Genomic DNA, 18565 nt, shown 5'->3' with positions numbered 1-18565 from the left:
TCGAGGAATTTCGTTTGCTCCTTAAGCCATTTTACATATATGAACCATTCAAGCACAAAAAGTGTTGTGTCTAGACATAACAGACAACTTGACAAAGAAAAAACTTTATTGCTTAAAAAGAGAATTCCTGTTGCAGAAACAAAATTTGTTCCTATGTCTTTAGTCGAATCCATGAAAGATGCCAAGGATAACACATTTTGACAAATATATTATTTTTGCTCCAACAAACTGATTCCCAAAGCATTATTAGCCAAAAAAATCTTTAATATCTCAGCATTATGTGCAGTGTGTACTTAAAAAAAATTAGGAAACTGCACATGTGAAGGACACAAGAGTGTCAGACCTAAAAAACTAGAGAAGATGAAAAATATCTGAAAGTCCTGTCCTTTAAAAACAGGGAAAAAATCCAGCCTGTCCAACCTGAGAGAGGGTCTGAAAGATACATCAACTAAAGGTTCAGAAGTATCTACTCTTCTTCAAACAGTAGATGGCTGTAAACAAGCCATTCGTAAAAAAGGGAAACAATTTCAACTTTCAGTATGACATTGATCCCAAACAAACTGCCACTCAAGTAAAACTATATTCAGGTAGAAAAACACACAATGGCAAACTATCAGTCATGAACTGCCCCCCTCAGAGCCCAAACCTCTATATTCTTGAAGAAATGAGGGATCAATTTGACTTAGAACAGAAAAAACGTTGGCTAACTTTCAAAGTCTGTTTTTGCCTCATATGCAACATTTCCATGTATGTTTGCACATGTTAATGTCAAAAAATCTTTGTACTATTTTGTATTTTAATAAGAAAGGATGATGAAATGAGGGGTAGCTCAAGATATCTGTATACTGCTATATGATATAGCCATCTTTTTTTTTTCATTTCTATACTGCAATTATTTACACAAAAGACACAAACGGACTAATAGATGAATAAAGGAAGAAAGAAAATGAGGAAGAGCCAAGAGTGGAAACTGCTGCCTCCATGTGTCTGTCTTAGTTTCCCTGTTTGTTTGTTTTTTGGGTCTTTTTTCCAACTCCATCTTCGGAAGAAAGTGTCATATGGTGCTCAGCATGCTCCCTCTGCTCTTCCCAACCAGACATCAAACATAAATCTCAGATCTAGGATATTGTCCAGGAAGATCGCCTCACATACACGCACACACACACAGACACGCACACAAAGAGATTGTAACTGCAAACAATGAGGCCCCATCTGTCTCCTGAGATGCTGGCCAAGAGGGCCCAATTCAAACACAACACAATCCAGACAGAAGACGGGGTATTTTCAGCAGTGTCACTCTGTTTTTTTTCTATTATGCGAAATAGCTATATATGAAATATTTCAGTCCATGGGAGCACCTATACCTGTGTTGAGTTTATGAATGCATGCATGAGCAAAATTACCATGATGTGACTGGAAGGCATTTCCAAGGCAACAGCCGGTTCCTATAGAAGTTAATAGCATGTGTCATGACAAGCCAAACGACTGCACAAACCACACACAGGTCTCAAATATGCACGCTTGTGTGTGTACATGAAATAGGGAGGACAGTGATCAGCTTCTGTTCTGACAAGAGCCGCTTCTTAACCCGGTGGATGTGCTGAGTGTTAACTGGAAACCACAATTGGCTGATAGGAATCTATCAAACCAAGTCAGACACCACTGCCTTTCCTTTCTCTAACAGCCGCTGTGGCTTTGAAAAAGATTGAGCTTTAATGGCAAAGCGACAAGCTCTTGTTGTGGAGTGCCTCGATTTCTCCTTTCCCATTCAGAGTTGCAAATATTGAGCTGAAAATGGTCAGCAATCGCAACCGAGTTCTTGATAGGTTTTCTAACATTGTTCCTCGACACTTAAAGGAAACTATCCTGTTCTTTTATGTCTTGGTGAACTGATGCTTTATATAACTAGTTAAGTTCAATTTCTGTTATTTATTCTCCTGCTATGTTACTCCTGAAATTCAAGGCTGCAAAGACTCATGGATCCAGCACAGTTTATTGAGTGTGCTTGTGATACACCTGCAAAAAAGGAAATGTAGCTCTTTGTTACCCAAAACACTTGGGTGCTGCTTGCAGATATGTTTCGGTTTAAACTAGACGGACACAAAATGCTGCTGCCATGCAATTGATGACAAAATGCAGAGTCAAAATGGACATGTGCCGGTGTTCGACCAGCTTTGGTCTACAGCACGGGGGCGGTTAATTCTGCTGCCAGCAGCAATATCTGTGATGTAACACATTGTGTTGCGCATGAATGCAAAACCTCAAAGTCAAGCAAAACAGTTTTCTGGGATCGACCGGGTGCATTGTATTCCAGTTAGAGCTTCTCTCTTTTTCACCCACATGATTCATACGTTACAGTCTCTCTTTTACAGTAAACGCATTCCAGATGTGGCTTCGTAGACTTCTGCAAATGAGAAACAGCGTAGATACAAAGACGATCTTCACGTTCCCTCCTCACCGTCTGTGCCTCAACCTCCAATTTCTTGCTTTCTCTTCGTCATTCATCCAAACGCTTTGCTTCAGCCCTCCTCCTCCTCGTGTATCCCTCCACTCCTCTGCAGCCTTCCACTGCCTTCGAGATGAAGGCTCAAGTCTTCTGAGATTACTGCCTTTATTAAAAAAGATCAGTGTAATCCTCCACTTTAATTCTGTTATACCCTCCCTGTCTCTCACTGTACGCTGTCAGTGAGCTGGGATTGGCCGATGAGCCGGGCCTGCCAGAGGAATAGAGATGACTGTATATGGTCTATATCCAAGTCTCACAATATCCCAGATTAGTCAGAATGATAGAGCTTAGTGAGGATCATTCTTTGAGATTATCCTCTATATACCATTCAGAACAGTCACGTCGTATTGAAAGACTATCAGTTCTGTAAATAGATGATTGATTTTGCTCTTAATATAATAATTTTGGCCGTCCATCTCCTCTAAATAACCCAAGTATACATGGATACCTATGGAATCCGACCATTACAATTAGCAGCAATGTACGTAAGACTGTAGGATCAGAATTCATTGTATCTCAAATTAAAATCAGCATGTGGGATCTACTAATGTACATATCTTACACTCTATACCAGCTTAACCGAGACAAGTGCAGGCCTCGGTTATGTCAGTTAAGCTCAGTGTTCATTATTGAACAATAAGAAAGAGATTGTGTATAAATAGAGTCTATGGGAAAGTTCCATGGTGAAAACAGTTGACTAAAGAGAACATAAGGGGTCATTTTGCAAACCCCCCCCAAAAAACATCTTGATGATCAGCAAGAAAATAGTCTATGAACTGACGAGATAAAAGTTAAACTCTTTGAATCTGGCGTAAAAACGAAAAGTGAGTATACCATTATGAGGTTTAGCCTTTTTTCACATAGGGCCAGGTATGGTTGGATAAGTTTTCATCATCAAAAACTATATTTACTTGGGTTTGTCTTTGCGTAAAATTAACATTTGCTTTATTAACTAAAACATGTAAGTGTCACAAATGTCCAAAAAGAAACAAAACCCTAAGAAATCTGGAAGGGGAAACTATTTTTCACTCTCAGAAATGTCCCCATCTGCCACTGAAGTCATGTGTGTACTATGTAGATTTGTTTGTCTTTAGTAACAGGCTTCATAGTAGTTACAGATTTTAATTTAAAAGAAATCAAGCTTCGTCGTGTGATAAATGTTGCATTGCACCAGTGTTTACAACACCATTAAAAATCAGAATCTTTCTGCATTTTCCCTGAACCACATTAACACAACCCTGTGGGACATAAATCTCTGATATGATCTCACACCTGGGTTCACCACCCACTCAGAAACAGAGGGAGGTTAATGTGAATCAGCCACCAGCTGTTTCATTAAACCGCAGATTCTCTGTCTGCCCACTTGCCCGTTTCACGTCTTGACCTTCGCTTGCCATTGGATACTGTTGGGTTTCCGTCCAAGCTGTCAGAAAAATACACCTCGTCAAAGACCATTTTTTGAACTTTAGGACAGTTCATGGTGTTAAAAAACAGTCCACATGCTGTTGAACTAAAAGCGTTGACCTCCTAACTGTACAGCCTGGTGATATTTTTCTGAAGTGTCTGGACTCTGATGAGAGCAATAGCTTAAAATGAGCAGCAGGTCTGACACTCAGCCACCCTGGCACTCTACCAGTGGATAGGAGTGACTTGGCAGCATTCACTCTGACACCTTATGTTTTCGAAATAGGCAGACCCAACCCACCTGTGGCTTGGTCCTGCATGACATTTGATACACTAATGAGAATTTGTTTATCCAAGTGGTGATTGTGCCGTGTCCTCTCAGACACTCTGCCCACACTGTCAGCGATCGCTACATACACAGACTTAATTCATTCTTGTTGTAAAGGCAATTAAAAAAAAAAAAAAAAGTGTAACTCATCCTTTTTTTCTCATTTTTCCACAATTTGTGTGTTTGTTGTCAGCTCCACCCAATGTTATTTACCTCCCACCTCTCCATTCTTTTTTACCGCCTTCATTGTTCTGGCAGACAGTCCTCTCTTGCTTTATCCAGTCATCTCTTGTTCACCCATCCATCCTGTTCTCCCCAAGGGATTATTCATGCTTGGCCTGGCTGCTCACACCTCTCTCCCAGGCTGAGAGGCACCGATCCAATAACACACCCAGCTCCCAGGCTGTGGAGAAGGGCAAATTCCATCTTTGTTTGATTTTTTTTTTTTTTTTTTTTTTTTTTTTGGTGGATGGGGGGCAGTGTTGGTCAAGTTACTTGAAAAAAGTAATCAGTAACTAATTACTGATTACTCCCCCCAAAAAGTAATCCCGTTACTTTACTGATTACTTATTTTCAAAAGTAATTAATTACTTAGTTACTTAGTTACTTAGTTACTTTTTAAAAACACGATTTACAACCTGAAGAGGTGATAAAGTGATAGATCTTTCAGCCCAATTCTACTTTTTCTACATAATCCATCATACAAAATGTAATCAAATGGAAAAGTCTCTTTTTTTAACTTGTTTTATCAGTTTTAATCTTTTAACTTTATGCATCAAGCAAAACATTTAATTATATGCAACATTCTCTGACTTGAATAAATTAGTTTAACATTTAAACCTATTTTCTACACATTCCAGCACATAAAATAAAATATTTTTTGTGTTTTCACTCACTCTTTCAAACAGATGCAAGTAAAACACAGCAGAAAATAAATAAAGTCAAAGACTCAGCGGTCCTTTTGCTCTATTTTCACCTGTAAAGCAGGAGCAGGGTAGGCGGAGGGTTACCCTGGTGTAGGTGTGCTGCGGTCAGTTGAAGAATCCGCGCGAGTGTCTCTGTGAGTTTCTCATCACGTCGTAGCTACTCGGTGCTTGCTCGGAAGTTTAGGGGTTTTTTTCGCTGTAAAAAGAAGTTTTCTTCCCACGCACGATGGACGCTAATGTTTTTGTCACTTTTTATGGAATCAAACTCAAAGTAAGGTCAGTACTTCCACACTTTAAACGCTGCACGCTCATACTCTCTCCCGCACTCGATATATTATCCATTGTTGATCTGCACACAGCTGCTGTCACCAACGTCGCACTTGCTTACGTCACTGTCATGAGACATTCTCGCAAAAAAAATCACGGTTTTAGTAACGCAGTAACGCAGCGTTCCTACGGGAAAGTAACGGTAATCTAATTACCGATTTTGCAATAGTAATCCCTTACTTTACTCGTTACTTGAAAAAAGTAATCAGATTACATCTCTGATGGGGGGTTAACGCAAGAAGAAGGAAATACAAAACCCCCTCAAATCTTTATTTCATGGAAAGTGTAAACATTAACTGTAGTTTGTGCAGATATTTGAGCACCTCATAATAAAAGCTGCCAGTGATGGTGTTTCGGGTATGTCTCGGATCTGTTTCATTATTTGAGTGCATGACATTTTCATCCAGAATTTGCTGACATTTAAAGATATCCCGTCTTCCTGCTATCTGTGCCAATGACTGCCAAAAACCCTAAAGTAAAGTATTTCCCACCCACCTGGTTAGCAGCAGGCAAGGTGCTCTTTTAAATTAATGCTGCTCATTTTTTGCCAGAGAGCTCAGTCTTTACTTTATGTACTCAAATCATTTTGTTTCCATAGTCACTACTCCCGTGACCACAAACCCTTCCTGCAGCTTCTCTTCCATACCAGGGGTTTGGTTTTCCTACCTGCCAGGGAAAAGTAGAATTTTCTTGGAACATTTTCTGGGATTTTATGGTGATAAAAATAAAAATGTGTGTTCTGCATATATTTTTAGTTCTAACTTCAAAGATCAACAATACGTATTAGTTTTTTTATACCTGCATGTTCATCTCCTGTCAGCAGCTGAAGTTTAGCTAAATCTGATCTGATACTTCTGCTTGTCTCAGCATTTGTGCTTCAGCTTCATGCGGCTCGCCAGGCTTAAACTGAAGCACATATCAGCACGTCTTCCACCATTTCATTGGATTTTTAATTGAAGTGATACTTCAACTTAACTGAGCTCTCACACCGAAATCGGCAAGCAGTCTCCTTCATCATTTTTATTTAATGTCTTAAATGCTTCTTGATTTTAATTTCAGCTGCCACATACTTTGAAATATTTTGTGAGAAATCTTTTTTTTTCTTTAAATTCAGACTTTCCGCAGCAAGCCTCTGGAAAGCTTTACAGTTCCTGTTGTCATTCCACTGACAAAGTTTGGCTGACACACTTGAACTGACACTAATTTCTCTCAGCTCCTCCACTCTAACTCACCCTTCAACCTTAATTCATCACTTACACTTACGCAGACATTTCCACTCGTTTCAGTGCTCGAGGGTAAAACTGAATCTTTAAGTGTTTTCAGCACTTCCAATTCACCTGATGCTTCAACCTCACTCAGTTCACACACTTAATCGGACGCTGTAATTGTATTTCGGCTGCTGCTTTCCTCAATAGACATGCTTTTCTTGTTATAATGTTTCATGTACATTTTTTTTTTCAGATTAACGAACCCCCTATTTAATTCATTTCCACTGACCATGTCATCTATGTAAAGGCAACAACCTTAAAATCTCTTGCTGAGGACAGAATTATGTCTAATTTCACAGGACTAAGGCTGCATCGCTGATGAGTGATGTTCTCTCTGTCTACCTTAGGTGCTGATGACTTGTTGTTGCTTGACTGAACACATAGTTTAGCACTAATCGCATCACTGCTCAGCAATAATCACCAGTTGGAAAAAAAAATCCTGATAGGTATGCACAGTGTAGAACCTGCACAAACCCATAGTCTCTATTTTGCACTTTAAGCCTATTGATTAAAGATTGAATTTATTTTAATTTCCCATTAAGGCAAAAATCATTTTAACTTCTGAGGGAAGTATAAACACACTAGATTTAAACTTGCACTGTACAAGTCAGGCTGGCTATTCCAGTCCAGCACTGCCATAAAGTCTCAAAGTAGCCATAAAATCTTTGACAGACACCTCCTCCCTTGGCAAATGCTTCCAAATATTTCCATTTCTTCTCTGCTGTAAAGTGCTGGATCACTCGTGCTTGTGTGAGCACTTTGGAACCTCCCATTGTCCTTTTCCTCTTCCATTTCTATTCAACCGCAGCTTACAGCACATACTGCAACCTCCCAGAGACTTCATTGTCCCAGATATCTGCCCTCTGATCAGTACCCTAGTCCCAACCTGTACCAGGGTGATGTATGGGGCCTGACAGCTGAGTTGTTCAGGGAGGACTGGGTAAGGAGATGAAAAGGGCAGCTCACAGACAGAGAGCTCTGGGAGTCCCCGGGATGCAGAAAGGTAGATGTTATTTGTACACGTGTAAATGTACTTCAAATGCCGTCTTTCTGTCTCTGTAAAACCCTCCTGGCTTCAATACTGCAGTTTAGGAACAATGTTGATTAGAAGTGGCATTTTATTTTCTTCTTTTTGTCAGGGGCTGTTTGTCAGACTGGGGGCTTTGCCAGAGAGATTTTTTTTTATGGCCTGAGTTAAAATTATATGGTGGAATCTAAACAACAAATACTCCACGAGTTAAAAATCAAAAGACAGACAGCCCAATGATTGTTAACACTCATAGCATCTGATATTAAATAAACACAAAATCTGTGCAGCCCTGCTGTACATTAATGATGATGGTTTATGCTTAAATAGCTTTAAATTTATTGAATTGAGCTCTTTTTGTTGAGAAGCTGCATATTTCCACTGGAGATGTTTTGTCCAGAAGTAAATATATGACTATACCAATTAACCAGTTTATGTTCAAGACACTTCAGACATATGCTTTACCATGGGTTTAATGCCAATATGACTATTTACCTTGACTCTTCGGATCTTCAACCCATCACTCATAGCTGCCACTATAGCACTCAAATTATCTCATAATGCGCAAGCATATTTGTCAGATAATGATCTCTTCTGTGCTTGATACACATACAGATTTTAAAAACAAAACCTGTTCTGTTTTCAGTGTCTGTTATCGCATTTTTCTTTATATAAACATGTATTAGAGATGGACATTTTCAGCATTAATACTCAGGATGTAGGATGTGGCATTTCATAAATGCTTAACTTGTACTAATGAGCCATTACACACATACATCACCAGCCTGAATCTTTAATACTAATGCGGATGGATTCATGCTTTCATGATGTTTACACCAATTTCTGATCCAAATACTGCATCAGATATTGAGACTCGTGCAGGCAGCATTTTTCTAATCTTTTTTTGTGCAATTTTGGAAAGGAAACGCAAACTTTAGCCGTAGCTTCCTGTTCTTAGCTGATAGAAGTGTGACCCAGTGTGGTCTTCTGCTACAGTAGCCAGTCGCCTTCAAGGTTTGATGTCATGTGCACTGTTTGTAACGAGTGGTCACTACTACTTTCTTAACAGCTCGAAGGAGTCTGGCTGTTCACCTCTGACCTCTGGCCTTAACAAAGTGGCCGGTGAGTGTCTGTGGGTCCTGAGTGCCTTTTTAACTACGAAGCTGAGGTCAGTGATAGAGACCAGCAGAAAGCAGAAGTAAACAATCAATGGGGACGCAGGATGTTAGAAGAAAGAAAAAACAGGCAATGAAAAGAGCAACAGGATATTAGAAGACCGAGAAAGACAAAAGAAAACAGAAGCCATGATATAAAAGGAAGCAGAGAAAAGAACGGATGGGTTGAGGCAAGGCAAGCATTCGGATGTTTTGACACTCTGTAAATCGATTGAAGGCTTGATGCCAAACACTGAAAAGTGTCGTGTGGATCAAGCTCTGCAGCCATTAAAGCAAAAGCAGATTTTTTGTGTGTTGGCAGGTCCAGGATCTGCCTCAGTGGAGAAGAAAATAACACATATGGTGTTGTCAGATAACATATTAGCAGAGTGGTGTGGGGTTACGTACAGACCTGTAAAAAGTCAAGCAAAGTGTGCACTGTATAGACTCAAGTATATATTTTTTTAAATATATGTATAAGCTCTAGTGTGTGTACATGTGCAATGAAGATTAAAAGAAGGATCAGTTAGTGAAAGTGTCAAATGTCTTAGTTATAGTCCTCTGTGTTGAGGCCACGTTAACCATGAGAGAACCATGCCACACGTGTCCACAGCAACAAACCTAAACACGATCTTGTCAGTAAAGACAGCCTAATCTAATTTGCACAGCTATGGGAAATTATGAAATAAACTGCAGTGCCCATACACAGGAGCGCCCTAGGCAGGGACGTGCACTCTCATCAAACCACAGCAGATAATTTGTTCCAGGGCTGCTAATGAACACTTGGCTGTGGTGTTTGACCCAAGAAATGATTGTACAAGCAACGAATACATCATCACAGAGCCGTCTCTGTCGCCCTCTGTACTGCATACTCTTTAACCCTCCTCTAATCACAAACAGGCGCATTCCTGTAGCATGGAAGCAGGCTTTAAAGCAAGGTTCTGCCACGTTTCAGGAATGCAGCACAGAGCTAAAGCTGCTAAAGCCCCCTGATGAAGGGGTCTAAGATCTTATTCTTCCACTTTCAAACAAAGCTCAATCCATACCTTCCAGCAAAGCATACACGTGAGTAAATAGGCTAGCAGTCCCCATTTTACTAAAATAACAACAGAAATGAACTTTAGCTGTTTGTCGCTAACACGTGTGTGGGGGGGAAATTTTCCTCAGAGCACACTGTGACCTAGTTCTATCAGTGGCTATACACAAGAGGGTTATAATACCTGAAAGAATAAAGCTCCCTTTATTGTTGTCCTTGCACTGGATTTCTTGTGAGTGGCCTACTTTGATGTTAGTGAGTTGCTTATTTTCATATTATTTACATTGTAACTGTTCATGTATATGCGTATGTTCCCCTATTCAGACTCCACGGTGGCATATAGACCTGGAGCCCTGGGCCAGTGAGAGTCAGTCACTGGAGGATGAAGCTAAAAGGTTCCTCAGCTACATCACAACTCAGCAAGTGAGATTTTTTTTTAAATTTCATTTGCTACCGAAATGTATTTTTGATTATTATTCATTTAAAATGCCAACATTAAAACCACTGACAGATTAAGTGTAAATGGACTGGTTCTTATACAGGGAGTGCAGAATTATTAGGCAAATGAGTATTTTGTCCACATCATTCTCTTCATGCATGTTGTCTTACTCCAAGCTGTATAGGCTCGAAAGCCTACTACCAATTAAGCATATTAGGTGATGTGCATCTCTGTAATGAGAAGGGGTGTGGTCTAATGACATCAACACCCTCTATCAGGTGTGCATAATTATTAGGCAACGTCCTTTCCTTTGGCAAAATGGGTCAAAAGAAGGACTTGACAGGCTCAGAAAAGTCAAAAATAGTGAGATATCTTGCAGAGGGATGCAGCAGTCTCAAAATTGCAAAGCTTCTGAAGCGTGATCATCGAACAATCAAGCGTTTCATTCAAAATAGTCAACAGGGTCGCAAGAAGCGTGTGGAAAAACCAAGGCGCCAAATAACTGCCCATGAACTGAGAAAAGTCAAGCGTGCAGCTGCCAAGATGTCACTTGCCACCAGTTTGACCATATTTCAGAGCTGCAACATCACTGGAGTGCCCAAAAGCACAAGGTGTGCAATACTCAGAGACATGGCCAAGGTAAGAAAGGCTTAAAGACGACCACCACTGAACAAGACACACAAGCTGAAACGTCAAGACTGGGCCAAGAAATATCTCAAGACTGGTTTTTCTAAGGTTTTATGGACTGATGAAATGAGAGTGAGTCTTGATGGGCCAGATGGATGGGCCCGTGGCTGGATTGGTAAAGGGCAGAGAGTTCCAGTCCGACTCAGACGCCAGCAAGGTGGAGGTGGAGTACTGGTTTGGGCTGGTATCATCAAAGATGAGCTTGTGGGGCCTTTTCGGGTTGAGGATGAAGTCAAGCTCAACTCCCAGTCCTACTGCCAGTTTCTGGAAGACACCTTTAAGCAGTGGTACAGGAAGAAGTCTGCATCCTTCAAGAAAAACATGATTTTCATGCAGGACAATGCTCCATCACACGCATCCAAGTACTCCACAGCGTGGCTGGCAAGAAATGGTATAAAAGAAGAAAAACTAATGACACGGCCACCTTGTTCACCTGATCTGAACCCCATTGAGAACCTGTGGTCCATCATCAAATGTGAGATTTACAAGGAGGGAAAACAGTACACCTCTCTGAACAGTGTCTGGGAGGCTGTGGTTGCTGCTGCACGCAATGTTGATGGTGAACAGATCAAAACACTGACAGAATCCATGGATGGCAGGCTTTTGAGTGTCCTTGCAAAGAAAGGTGGCTATATTGGTCGCTGATTTGTTTTTGAATGTCAGAAATGTATATTTGTGAATGTGGAGATGTTATATTGGTGTCACTGGTAAAAATAAATAATTGAAATGGGTATATATTTGTTTTTTGTTAAGTTGCCTAATAATTATGCACAGTAATAGTCACCTGCACACACAGATATCCCCCTAAAATAGCTAAAACTAAAACCAAACTAAAAACTACTTCCAAAAACTCATCATTTGATATTAATGAGTTTTTTGGGTTCATTGAGAACATGGTTGTTGTTCAATAATAAAATTATTCCTCAGAAATACAACTTGACTAATAATTCTGCACTCCCTATATAGTGCTTTACTACTCTACCTGAGCGCTCAAAGCACTTTATACACCATTCACACTCATTCTCACAAGCTGTTTTCTATGCTGTTTCTATACAAGTGCTTTTTATTTAACATTCACACACATGCATACACTGATGGATGCGTTGGAGAGCAACTTGGGGTTAGTATCTTGCCCGGGGATATTTGGCATGCTTACTGGAGCAGCCAGGGATCAAACCACCAACCTTCTGATTAGTAGGTAACCTGATCGACCCCCTGTTGGTTCTTTTTGTTTTTATGAATATTTTCTAATATAATTTTTTTAATTGAGGTCTAGGTCTGTTTTCTGAGCTCATTAAAAGCACTTTTAATATTATTTTTAGATATCTGGTCATGACAGGACAGCCATAATGCAAACATGTGATTTTTAATAGACTATGATGCATATTGATCGTTTAACTCTTAAGGGAAATATTTAAATCGAGAATAAGTACTTTTACTTCTGATGCTTTATAGCTTGCCTACACCTTCCTGATGTCCACTATTAAAGCCCTATTCAATTATTACTGTGACATAATGTGCTTTATATTTACTATTTATTTCTTATTTGCGATATTGGCTGTGCTTAATGATGCAGTGCAAGCACCATCGATTGGGGGATTAATCATCTTTAACTCTTAATCACATTTTCTGTCCTCAAAGCAAAAATTAACCTGACACTGAATGCAAATCTAAGACTAGAGTTTGAGGCAAAAATAAATAAAGTAGTTAAGCCATGAGACACATACCTTTGGCTGCTTTTTAAAAAAAAAATAAGACTGCATCTCTTAGCCCATGATTGAGCTGCACTGGCATCTCTTTCACATTCAGCATAGCCAAAACATTTATCTTGCCCTGACAGTAAGCAACTAATTCATTACTCTATTGATTACTATACAGATGGAGCTCACAGCCACTCTATTCAGATCTAATCAATGAGTTGTTGTGGTTTGCTCCTTGGACTGCATCAGTATTAATTACTACAAATCAATGAAGATGTTTTGCATCATAATAATAAGAAGAAGGAAAAAAGGAAAAATATAAAAAGGAACTGAGAAAGGTTGGAATTCTGGTTGGAAGGTTGGAAAATCTTTGTCTCTATGATGGAGGCATTCTTTGAACTCATGTAGTTTGTGTGTGCGTGTGTGTGCGTGTGTGTGCGTGTGTGTGCGTGTGTGTGTTTTTCTATTGCAGTAAATTGGCTTGGAGACAAATCAACATCTTATCTTTATCCCTCACACAACATAGCCAGAGCACAGAGTACCAATCTCCAAATGACTAAGCATCACTCAGTCTGTCTTTCACAAAGCAGAAATTTAGTTCATTATGAATTAGTGCTGGGATGTGCGTGTGTGTGTGTTTAGGTACTTTTGGATTTTTGTGCGTGAGGAAGGAAGGGACAAGGACAGGAACAGAGAGAAAGAGATCTTGTGAGCATGTGTGTACAAGTGTGTGTTTGTGAGGAGCTGTGGAAGGGAACTGTCTGTCATTGACAGTGACAGGCGAGGGTGGAGGGAGCTGGTGTGGGGATAGCAGCATCCTCTGCTGTAATGCTGACTGACATAGTGCCTGGTGGAACTGTTACTAAGAGAGATGGCCTGCGACACAACTGTCCAATCAATACCAGTCAGCAGCTTTCACGTGTTCATGCACAGATAAGAGTAAGTCTATATAAAAATATTAATAATACTACTAATAATAGTGTGAAAGAATAAGGCAGCAGGAGCGTGGGATCAATTTCTGATTAGCTTATCAACAATAAGAATGAACTTCTCATTCACGCTCAGTGAATGTTCTCGGTTTTACAGCTCAGTATTCTTTTTAGCTTTGTTCAGCACTCAGCAGCTCAATGCAACTGATATGTCTTTAGATGTGAAGTGGCAAAATAATCAAGAGTGATTTCGCATTTAATTTTCCACAGTGCATTGTATGCAGATAAACGCTTTCAACTCGAACGCATTAACGATGACGGACATTGTAGAGAATGTTCAATATGTAAGAATTGGTTTAAATAGAGAGCAACAAAGACACATCGGGCAACTTTTGTCCTTTGTCAGATGGTGACACTGCACTTCAGTGATTCAGTTGGTTCCTTCCTGCGTGACCTGTCACAGAATGATCTCATTAAAATGGGCGATTTATACAAAAGCCACAGTAAGAAATTACGCCTAAGAGGTTCTTTTGAAACTGTACAAATCCAGCTTGCCAAAAAAGGGAAGGCTGGCAATGTAAACACGGCTAATGAACAGTTTCAAATGTAAATTTCTTCTATTTTAGGAACAGTAAGTGGATTTATAAGAGGCTGGGACATAGTACATTTCTTCTTACACATTCGCTTGGCTGCAAAACGTCTGCCATCTGTGTCTTTTTACCTGAGTTAGGATCTAGAAAGTATTTCTTATTCACCAATGAATGTAAATGAAAGATGGATATAGCCGTCACCTACTAGTTATCAAAGTGCCATTTTGAAAATTTAGGCTGAGTGTTTTAAATGTGTTGTGTTTGGAAAGCAGACATTATAGCAAATGGGAGATTGATTAGGAAATAAAGAAAGCTGCGAAAGCAATTTGATTTTATGAATCAGGGGAGATAAAAGCTCATTTCAATACAGAGTTCTAAACACTCAGATTTCATTTTGCAGCCAGAAGATATGTAATGGTAATCAGCATACTTTCACATTAGGCTCTCTTTTTAGACTAGAAGTTTGTGGAAGCTGCTGTGCAAGGTGGATGCCTTTTATTGGGAATAATATAAGCTTTGGTCTCTTGCTCAAGGAGATTTTAGCTTTTTTAAAGACTGGTGAGAAATCCCCGGGCAACTTCTGATCACTAGGAAAAAATATGCACTCCCCGACTAGATGGTGAGTGGTTGCTGGCTGTTTGTTGGTGAAATTAGTCGCAAAGAGGATGCTAAAAACCTCCTTGTGGCTTTGTTTGCTAGCAAATTGCTGAAGTCACCTGTAGTTTGCATAGAAAATGCTAACTTGTCTGCCAACCACTCAATAAGCGGTTGCCAAAAGTGACGCAAACCGAAAATGCTTGCTTTGCTTTCAAATTAAGAGTTGCCCCTTGCTGCTGCAACTAAGACATTTAAAAGGGCGCAACTTTCACTTTTGAAGGCAAATATTCTCATCACAAAATGTTCTCTCTGCACACAGTTTCACTGCCACGGAGAGGGTAGTTTGCAGACAAATCAGCATCTTTATGTAAGAGTGGCAATCTGCTGGCAACCAAAGCAACTGCATGGAGGTTTTCAGTGCACCACTGTATACGTCATTGCAAATGATTTTACCTAGCAACTCTCTAGCTGTGATAAGATGCAGTAGCACAAACAAAGTGTAGCTGTGAACATGCTACTTTGGACTTGAATGGTGTAGTACAGTAAAGCCAGACATTTGATGTCTGAGCCAATATTGTTTCTTCCCTTGCAAAGTTAATCTCGGCATCAGACAGAATGTGGAGAAACCGCACAGCAAACATTTGAGCAGTAGCTCCTGCTCTGTACTGGTATATGCAGGTGTGTATACAGCATTTTTGCAAATGTTGGTCCTTGGAGTCTTGGTTGAAATTGATTATGAAAGCTGTATTTTTAAGGTTGAAAAATATAATCCACAACATTGTAGAACAATACACTGTTATTGTACAGTACTGAAAAAATATTTTTGTTAAAGATATGGCAGGATCCAAAGACTTTTATATGGAAGCAGCTAAAAGGATACTGTGTTTTAAATCCAACAAATTTTGTGGATTAAAGGGGGTAAAAGTACAATCTTAATCATAAATGAAGGATTTAAAGTCCTCGTTTTTAGTTTCTTTCTGTCAACCCAGTGACACTCGGCAGTGCATCAGCACCAGCTGTGCATCATGTCTGAGTCTGAGTTGTAGAACTCACCTAAAGAAATCAGGATATATCAGAGTGTCAACTATGCTGCCACATTTGACTCGTGTTTGCTTGAAATCCCTAGGACTCCATTTATTGTACAGAATGAAATCTCACTCGTTTGGTTGGAGTAATGCTGTCAAAGAGTAATGCGCTCTTATACATGAAATGCCCGCTTCTCAGAAGATTTATCTCACCACAACCCCCTGCCCAGTTAACGACTAGTTCACTTTCACATTCAGTGACCAGTGCAGTGAACAGACTTGGACATCAATATCCAAACAGCGCAGGTGGTCTTGAATGTCCAGCATACAGACACAGACACTTATTTTTGCTTTGCGAATCGAGTCGATGTGGTTCTGTTGCTCTGTCATTCATTTCTTGTTCCATTTATATTTGCAATACAGGACTCCCACTGTGTCAGATAACATGGCTGTCTTGACAATAAGTTCTGCTCCTTGTTCCTGGAAAAATGGCTGTTATTATGTCTTGCTTTGTGTTTACATTTATGTTTGTCCAGGTGTCATGTGCGTCACTTCGAGGCAAGAAAGCAGACCAGGAAGGGTCCATTGGGGCATGGGCTGTGTGCCTAGATCCCAATTATAAACTGATCCGCAGGATAGAGAGCAGACACTGCAGGGTGTACTCTTTTGGGTGAGTATTGTTTGTTAGACACTCACACATAATTTTGTTTTTGCTAAATGTGTGTTCCCCTAACAAGGAATTGTTAGGGGAACACATAACACATAACTATTCTACCTTTGGTTCCTTTAACTGGATTGGCATGTAACCTTGACTTCAGTCAGCCAGACCACCAAGGCGTTTGACCTTCTTAAGCCCAGGCTGTCATTCACTCTTAGCTTTGTGCCATGGATCGGCTCAGTCTAAGTCTGCTCGGCCAATGCTGAGGTGCAGCAATGGTTGAAGGGATTTTTCTGCTGGGAGAGAAGGCTTATTAGTTTGACCGTTGAGAGACAGCACAGGTGTGCTGGCATCAAGGCAAGCGAGGCGCAGATAGGTGTGGGAGAGTGGCAGGAGGGGCGGGGAGGTCAAAAGGGTGTCAGAGGCCAAATAGACAGGAGAAAAAAACATCTGATATCCTCTGGCTGACTGCAACGGCACTCTGTGCAGACAAGCTACATGGACACGCACTAAAATTCAAATGAGTTTTATCAAACATCTCAGAGATTGATACAAACATTTTGATATTTGGCTTGAATATCGGCTTGGAAAATGTGACTCAGATCTAATTTTTCAAATCAATGAAAGCTACTTGGCGATCTCTTCCTATCTAACTGATCACTTAATACCTCTGGAATTAAATCAGTTTACACTACGTCAACTCAACTCTGTCGAATACAGTAAAAGCGAGTCCCAAAAAGACATTAAATTCTTTAAAAAAAATTAAACTTCCCAAGTAACAAAATAAATTTCCTAGAATCTCACGGAGAGAGTTAATCAAGTCAGCCTGCAAACTGCTCTCTGAAGTTCCTCCCCATGTCCCCTATCTGACCTACATTCATTACACACACACACACACACGCGCGCGTGCATACACGTACACATGCTCTCACACACACTTCTTGGTCATACTCTTGCCTCTTTGCCAGGTATGTTGAGCATCCTACTCTCAGGAGAGTTTCTCTGACTTGCAAAGCCCTCAACTGTAGTCAACTGCAGAAGATTAAAAGGGATTTAATAGAAAAGCCAAATGCTTTTAGTACGCCTCTGTATGTGCCTTTGAACTCAGCACATTATCTAGGTACACTTTCGTGTGTTTTGCTGAACGTGTGCAGCTGATACATCTCATTTGCATGATGTGCAACGAGCCGGGGATGGCTGTGCCTGGGAAGGATGAGCAGCTGTTCACTGATTGGTCTGTCACATGTTGGTGTATAGGGGGGGACGCAGGATGTTTTTCCACATGAAAGACCAATTAGCCACCTTTTACACTGCTGTAAAAACAGCCCACATTCTGCTCAAATTAAAGCAGGCTTTGTTTAAACTTGTATCCCTTGTCTTCCGTGTATTCTTCAGTATTTGTATAATTAGTCCATCTGCCTCCGGTGGAAAGAACTTGAGATCGAATATTGAGGTCCAGCATTTTTAATACGCTACATAAATAAAGTGACTTGACTTTTAACATAAATGTGGGCATGTGAGATGCTGCTAGTGGATAACAGCATAAATCCCTGCAGTATAGCTAGTAGCAACGGTGGCTCTGGCTTCTCATGCTTTGTTTCCTTTAGCTCCCCTTCTGGGCAAAATTAAGAAAATATGATAATCAGCCATCTCATCACCATTACCTATTGTTCTTCCCAGAGTAAAGGCTGTTTGGTGATTTTTAGGAAGTTAACCAAGCATTATTCTATGAGTGATGGCTTTAGTATGAACTAAATAAGTGTAACAAAACCCCCACAACCAGTTAATAACCATAGGTTTTATATAGAAGCTGGACGAAGATAGATGTGAAGCCAAGCCCTGCAACAGACTGGCAACCTGACAGGGTTCTAAGAGACAGTGCTAAGAAATTCAGTGCTAAATATATACACAACACATATACTCTTATTTCACTCATCAAAACTGTAGCACAGGCTTATTAAAAA

The 18565-nt window shown here is 40.1% G+C and overlaps 1 protein-coding gene across 3 annotated transcripts in view; it reads left to right on the top strand.

Annotated features, from left to right (window-relative positions):
* Positions 1 to 18565, top strand: part of mettl24 (methyltransferase like 24) — a 39568-nt gene that overhangs the window by 11529 nt on the left and 9474 nt on the right. For 2 of the 3 annotated variants that reach the window (XM_023154478.3, XM_004541755.3), the window contains 2 exons: positions 10301 to 10399; positions 16480 to 16613. In XM_023154478.3, coding sequence (XP_023010246.3) covers positions 10301 to 10399; positions 16480 to 16613 — 233 coding nt within the window. The remainder of the gene's footprint in view (positions 1 to 10300; positions 10400 to 16479; positions 16614 to 18565) is intronic. The other variant, XM_023154484.3, reaches the window with a different exon arrangement.

Source organism: Maylandia zebra, linkage group LG15 (genome assembly GCF_041146795.1).
Source record: "Maylandia zebra isolate NMK-2024a linkage group LG15, Mzebra_GT3a, whole genome shotgun sequence".
Taxonomy (NCBI): domain Eukaryota; kingdom Metazoa; phylum Chordata; class Actinopteri; order Cichliformes; family Cichlidae; genus Maylandia; species Maylandia zebra.
This window is presented reverse-complemented; position numbering and strand designations above follow the sequence as displayed.